Source organism: Nannospalax galili, unplaced genomic scaffold (assembly GCF_000622305.1).
Source record: "Nannospalax galili isolate Female #2095 unplaced genomic scaffold, S.galili_v1.0 scaffold781, whole genome shotgun sequence".
NCBI lineage: Eukaryota > Metazoa > Chordata > Mammalia > Rodentia > Spalacidae > Nannospalax > Nannospalax galili.
Window position 1 is genome coordinate 1,615,376 of NW_008346898.1, and position 6,981 is coordinate 1,622,356.

Consider the following 6,981-nt stretch of genomic DNA (forward strand, 5'->3'; position numbering starts at 1 on the left):
GATGGAAACAGAAACAGAAGAGAGGAGAAGGGAGAGGAAGGGAGGGAAGGGAAGGAGAAGAGAGAGGGAAGGAGGGGAGGGGAAGGAAAGAGGGGAGGCTGGAGCAGAAGGAAGGGGGAAGAGGACAAGGAGGAGGGGGGAGGAGGGAAGGGAGAGGGAATGGGGAATATACTTACTTCAAGAATTTAACTGCTGACCAAGACAAGAGACTGTTTCCCTAGCTAGAAAATGCTACCTCATCGGGTTAAAAGAAAAAACTAATATGTCAGAAATAGAAAAAGCTATAATGAGTTATTCTCCTGAATTAAGAATGCCATTGTAATAAACAGAGCCAAAAAGAAAAATAAAGTTAGAGAACATTAAGACAAAACTTATTCTAAAACGACCAGGTGTTCAGAGAAACATCTACTTTGAAGAGGCATTAAAAGCATTGTCCTGAGAGGCAGGTATGGTGGTACACACCTTTAGTCCCAGTACTCAGGAGGCAGGGGCAGAAGCAGGCAAATCTCTATGAGAACGAGACCAGTCTGGTCTACATAGCAAGTTCTAGGCCATCTGGGACTGGAACTACTGGAAACCCAGAAACCCTGCCTCAAAAAGATTTTTAAAAACATCATTGTCCATCTATCAAATCTTTCTTAATTAACTTACCACAAACAATTGGATATAATATGACCACAGGAAGTCAAGCATGGATGATACATACTAAACAAAGTGTAGCAAGCAGACAGCAGTTATAAATCCATTCATCCTTGGAAAGGTCACAGTGAATTAAAATTTTGTATGCACTAGAGGAATTTATTACTTAAACATGAAGTTAAATTCCTCAAAGCCCAGAACTGGATATAAAACCCAGTTCTCCGGTTTGTCTGGTTTGTAAATCCAGTATTAGATAAAGTAAAGCAATTCACAGAAGAAAAATAAATGGCTACTGTACATTTGGGGAAAAAAAAATGTTTAACCTCACCAATTACCCAGGAGATAGACACTGAAAGCGAGGCCCTTATCTGTCCTCTATGAGGCTGGCAAAAATGAAGCAGGTTTCTGTCAACCAACCTCTCCACTCAGAGCTTGAAGGCAAAGAGGCAAGTTTTACATTACTACTGAACTATAAATTGGAGCCCTTTTGGAGAACAACTATGAAGGACTCATTAAAATTTAAAATGTACACATACGCATTTCTAGGTTATCTATTATAGAAATGTGTGTACCGGTGCCCAGAGATGTTCTCTATCGTGGTATCATTAAGAACGTAGCCACTGAAATACCCATCAGTAGAGACAAGTGTGAGTAAGTCAGACACAGCCACACATGGAGAATGGAGAGGCCGGTACTGCTGAGGGGGAAAAAAGTAGTTGCACAAATGATATAAAATTTTGATTTCTTTTTAAAAACTAAGTATGTACAAAAAATGAATGGATGTTTTAAAAAGAACTCATCCTGAGGGGGAGAGAAAAGTATATATTATTTCACTTCTTAAATTTTTTTATGAGCATCACTTTTAAAAATGAAATCAAGTCAAAGGGAGCTATAAGGATATGAGACTTAACCTGCTAATCCACTGGAAGGTCAACAGATATGCAGGAAATCACATAGAAACTCCTTGCAACCTGGAGCCATGGCCACTCTGTGACTTCACCAATAAAACCCACTCTGAGGACTGGGCTGAGACAGACCCACACAGCTCTGAATCATTTTCATGAAGAAAACGATACAGTATTAAAACTACATACCTACTTTCTCCTGGACAAGTAATACTTGAGGAAACTCAGAAAATATTTTTCTTAGGTTTCCATAGGTACACACCCAAACCAAAGCCATCGTCAAAATAACAGACTCAGATCTCATTTGTGTCCTTCAACTTTTTAAAATCAACATTCAAATTTAGACCTAAATGTAACCTATAAAGTCTAGTCCCACAAATTTGAGAATTAGAAAAGTGAATGTTTTCCATAGACATTGGTCCAACACGCTTTTCCCTTCTATTCTCTTCTTAAAAGGAATATCCATCCATTTCCAAATAGGGCTCTTAAAATGATTCATTCAATCATGGTTTTAAGCACATCACTATATTAAGAAAGACAGACTATTAATGATCACTATATCCTAAAATGGCCCCTCTCGAATACAGAATCATAGTCACAAATTAGAAGTATTAAAAAAGATAACTTACTAATAACAATTTTACTTGTAAAACGAAGTATACATAGTGCCTCTCTCTAATGCACTTAGTATTAAACAGTGTTAGGACAATATTTTCCAGGCTAGAATGTACTTTCCACTTGCCCTAATAATAAACCTATGCCCAGATGGGAAATGTAACCAGAACTAAATAAACATACTATAGATGGTGAGCAGGCAGGCCTGAAAGGTGAGCTAAGGATCCTGGGATGCCCTCACAAGCTATAAAGGGGTCATTTAGCTAACTCCACAGATAAGAATGGGAATATGAAAAGTTCAGTATTTGATGTCTGCACAATGCAAGCATAGAGCAGAGAAAAAAAACAGTGGATTCTCTAACAGAGAGCATGCACGCTGTCATATACTTAAGCTGAAAGCCAGCACACAGTCATACTAGGGCCATCAGTCCCTCTGACTGACAGCATTAAAAGAAGTTGAAAACATGCATACTTGTTCTAAGTGACAATCGGCAATCTAAACAAAACCTTGCTAGAGTGACGTATGAGCTAAAATGATTTGCCTTGAGTACCCAATACATAGGTAAAGAAGATGAGGAACAAAAACAGAGGAAGAATGAGAAAGAGATGCCTCGCACATACAAAGTGATTCCTTTTTTTCTAAACACCCACATGAAGACAGCAGTTTCTGACAAGAATGTTCTCAGCAAAAAATAAAATTACAGGAAGGGTTTTGCTTTTATTTTTTTCAACAAGAAGAAGGCAATTCTGTGTGCAGATTACTAGGCAATACCACGTGATTTTTTTTTAAGGCCGAAACTTACATCATTTGTATTTTGAAAATATTATCTAAATAGCATCTTTTGGATCACAAAGCATGGAGAGCAGCACAGTCCCTGTACGCAATGCTTAGTTCTGGACATACTTGAATATGAAGCCCACCGAGGTCGCTTACCTTGGCACTGGAAGCCTTGTTTCCCAAACCCCCTGAAAAACAGAAACAAGAACAAATATCTTAGCATCTGTTGCACTGAGACCACACTGTAAACAAGTTATATCACCAAGTAGTCTACAGAGCTAAAAACCTTTGTATGTAAAACCCAGTGGTTTGATAAAAAACATGCCTAAGTATGTAGTTCAATGACTGTGCAAGTTCAACTGTAACAGAAAAAAAAAAAATCAATCTGTCTATATAGTGCCCCTGACTTATTTCAACATCCCAAGCTTCTATCCAATCTTTTCCACTCTGTGATTAGAACTCAAGTTTCAAAACAAGAACATGACTGCAGATTCAAAGTCGTTGGCTACAGTAATCAAATAACAAAAAAGGACCTTCTGGTTTTAAAAACAATAAAAAAGGAAGTAGCTTAATTTAATTCCTAAAAAACATTTTTTTTCTCCCCAAGACAACTAAAAAGTAGCTTGTGAGCTTATTTAAAATATTGTGTCAAAAAAAGTAATTTCTAAAATTAAAAAAAAGTAATTTCTAAATTAAAAAAAAAAAAAACTGTGTGGTGTGTCACCGGGCATGGTGGCACACGCCTTTAGTCTCAGCACTTGGGAGACAGAGGCAGGCAGATTTCTATGAGTTCAAGGCCAGCTTGGACTACATAGTGAGTTCTAGGTCAGCTGGGAGCTACAGGGAGACCCTGTCTCAAAAAGATAGAAAAAAAAATTATACGTCTAGAAATCGCCAAATAGCAGTACTGTTTACATTTAATTTTGGCTTAAGGAACCGGATTTGATGAAACATGACTGTTGCTTGCCTTTGAGATTATCAAGATCTAATTTTTATTGAGAGCCAATAGCATTCAAAGCACATACAGAGTCTGTTTTGTTCTTGTAATGATTTTAGAGACTATACTCTATAAGCAGAGAACCCTGATATTTGATTGCAAATACTGTGCAACGAAACAAAATGCATCCAAATTTTCTGGACACTTGTCATAATCTCTTGCTTTGCATAACATTTTAAATTTACAAAGTTCTCCTCATACCTTTATAATATCTTAAAAGTCATCCCCCCAAAAAACGCTAAATCCAAATAGTTAGCTTCAAATTATCAGTGCTTAAATATTGAAATAAAATTGCAAATCAAAGACTCATAGAAGCTATAATGAAAGAAAACAAGAGAAATTAAATCTACTCTAAGACAGTCTTGGTGGGGGCAGAGAGAGTTCCCTAGACTTTCAACTAACTGTGCTTTCAGATTAAGCGAAGGGCTTGCTGCTGGGATTGCTCAGGGAGGGGGAGAGAAGTCTTTATTTCAATATCACAGTGTGCCTGGTGATCTGAATGCCTCATAGATTCATCAATGATCGTCTGGTCAGTGATGGTGGAGATACAGTAGTTAGGCTCAGTAATGTTCTCTGTCCTTTTTCTAACTTACCTACTTCCCACAGAAGTAATCATCAGTCTATCCCCTTGGAACAGAATCTCAGAGTTTACATGGGAGGATGCAAAGTGCCCCTTAAACACAATATCCTGTTTGCCCTGATGCTCCAAAACTCATTTTAAATAGCCTTATCTACAATTACCCACTCCTTGAGCACAATTGCTTCAAATGCTGACTACACAGTGCAAACTGTTCATAAAGGCTGTGCTGTTCATGAAAGTATACTTTTGAGCAGGTATCTAAAAGGGAAAGGAAAAATCAAGCAGTTTATTAGCATCCTGTTCATGGGCTATCCTTTTGAGATGCCCTTCTCAGGATGGGAAGGGGCCAGACAGAATCATCCATTCCTCCATTCTACTCTCAATACCCCGAGATGTATATGCCACACTGCTGGGGGGCAAGGGCAGGGTACACACTATGTAGCACAGTCACCTCCATGTAGGTCCCCAGTCAGGGGAGGAGAGATCTAAAGAGTCCTTGCCACAGCTCTGACTTGTAAGGAACTTTTTATCCCAGAAACATAAGAAGAGTTGGGGTGTCCCAAGAGAGAAAATGAAACTGCTACTCAAAAGTGAGGGGACTGAAGCTCCCTTAGTTTCAGATTTCTAAACTTCGGGAGGGTATTTCTTGGGGGGCGGGGGTTGACCATTTGAAAAATCAGATGAAAGCTATAATTCGCTCAACAGGAAAAAAATTAATGGCCCACACACAATTTCACCTGATTTTGTAGGCTCCAGAGACCCTTGAACCCTTCCATTTAATCAAGTCCCTCAGTTAACCATGCTGGCGTTCTCTGGAAACCATCTGAACTCGGACACCTTTAGCCATTACAGTATTTTTCTTAAATAAGGCCTCTGTCCTCATCAACAGGGTTACAGGTTTAATCTCCTGTTGACAGGGTCTATTTTAAATGACTCCCTCTGCCCTCTGCCATTTGCACGCTGGGTTAGCCCTCCCTCCCCCACTGCAAGCTTTCAACAGTTTGCTGCCGCGCATCTCTCTTCTCACTCTCTGTCCCCCGCCTGGGTCTCGGTCTCTCTCTCTCTCTCTCTCTCTCTCTCTCTCTCTCTCTCACACACACACACACACACACACACACACACACACACACACACACACACAAACACACTCACACCCACACACACACAACCCACAGCACGTCTCACGGCCCAGCAGACACAGCCTACAGCAGGCAAGGGACCCAAGGTTCCACTGGAGTCCCAGCCCACCGCTAGGCACAAACACACTCCCCGGAACGGAACGCGCCCAGCCCGGCTCGCCAGCAACTTGGAACCACGCGCGGAGCCTCAGCTGCTCCCCCGTTACTCCGGGGCGTTTCTCGGGGCAACTCTGCACAAGGTGCCTTGACTGTTCCTCTCCCCTTCGCTGCCACCCGGCCAGCAGACTGGCTGCTGCGCCCCGCCACCGGGCGGGCGGGTGCGCCCCGGGGACGTGAGCCGGACCCCGCCGAGGGGATCCAAGTCCCCACGGTGCCGAGCCTCGCCACGGGCCACTTCCCCGGGAGTCGCCCGAGCGTGCAGGTGGCCGGGGACCGCGCGCGCCTGTCACTCCGGGCGGGAGTTCGGACTCCTGCCGAGCGCACCAAGTTCTCCGAGTGAGTCAACCGGGAGAGTGTGGACGCGTCTGGACTTGGGGGTGTCCCCGAGCCCCAGCCTCCGGGGCGACGAGACCTGAGACTCGGGAATGGGTGGCACCCGGGTGCTCCGGGTCCCCCGCGCGCACCTACCAGATGAAGTCGGTGCAGTGGCTGCAGAAGGTGGGCTGCTTGAAGAAGCGGGCGATGAATTTGTGGTCCTTCACCTCGTGCACGTTCTTCTGCCTCAGCGCCCCTTTGCGGGCGAAGCGGTTGGCCACGTCCTGAGACGCCGTGGAGTCGTTGGCCGGGTAGACGTCAGCCATGGTCCCCCCCAACCACCTCTTGCCTCCGCCGGGGAGCAGCAGCCGGGGAGGCCGGGTGGGCGGGGGCGGCGGGCGCGGGCCGGGGCCGAGGTGGCCGAGAGGCGGCGGAGGAGGTGGCGGAGGAGCCCGGCGTCTGGGGAGAGTCCGGCGGGAGCTGCGCTGCGCTGCGCTGCGCGGAGCTGGGTAGCTGCAGACGCTGGCCCGCAGGCTCGCTCGCTCGCTGGCCCCGCGCTCACTGACAGCCCGCCCACTGCGCATGCCCGGAGAGCGAGCGCGCGCGGGCTGGGGCGGGGGCGCGCAGGGCGCGAGCGCGCGCGAAGAGTGCCAAGGGGCTGCTACGCTGCTGCACCCCGCGGGACGCGGGCGGCCAGGCTCCAGCCCTGCTAGGCAAGGCGATGAGGGCGGCGTCCTGGGGAGCTGGGGAGAGGAGGCGGAACCGGGAGGGGCGGATCCGCTCTCCTCCACTGCCTTTTTTCTTTTCCTCCTTTTTCCTCCGCGCAGGGCGCGAGCGCGCGCGAAGAGTGCCAA

The 6,981-nt window shown here is 45.3% G+C and overlaps 1 protein-coding gene across 1 annotated transcript in view; it reads right to left on the bottom strand.

Annotated features, from left to right (window-relative positions):
- The window catches only part of Prkca (protein kinase C alpha), a 478,497-nt gene extending 471,802 nt beyond the window's left edge, over positions 1–6,695 (bottom strand). The window contains exons 1-2 of the mRNA XM_008843200.2: positions 6,281–6,695; positions 3,094–3,125 (exon numbers count right to left, since the gene is read on the bottom strand). Of these exons, the coding sequence (XP_008841422.1) occupies positions 3,094–3,125; positions 6,281–6,453 (205 nt within the window). The 5' untranslated portion in view covers positions 6,454–6,695. The remainder of the gene's footprint in view (positions 1–3,093; positions 3,126–6,280) is intronic.
- Positions 6,696–6,981: the final 286 nt, after the last annotated feature.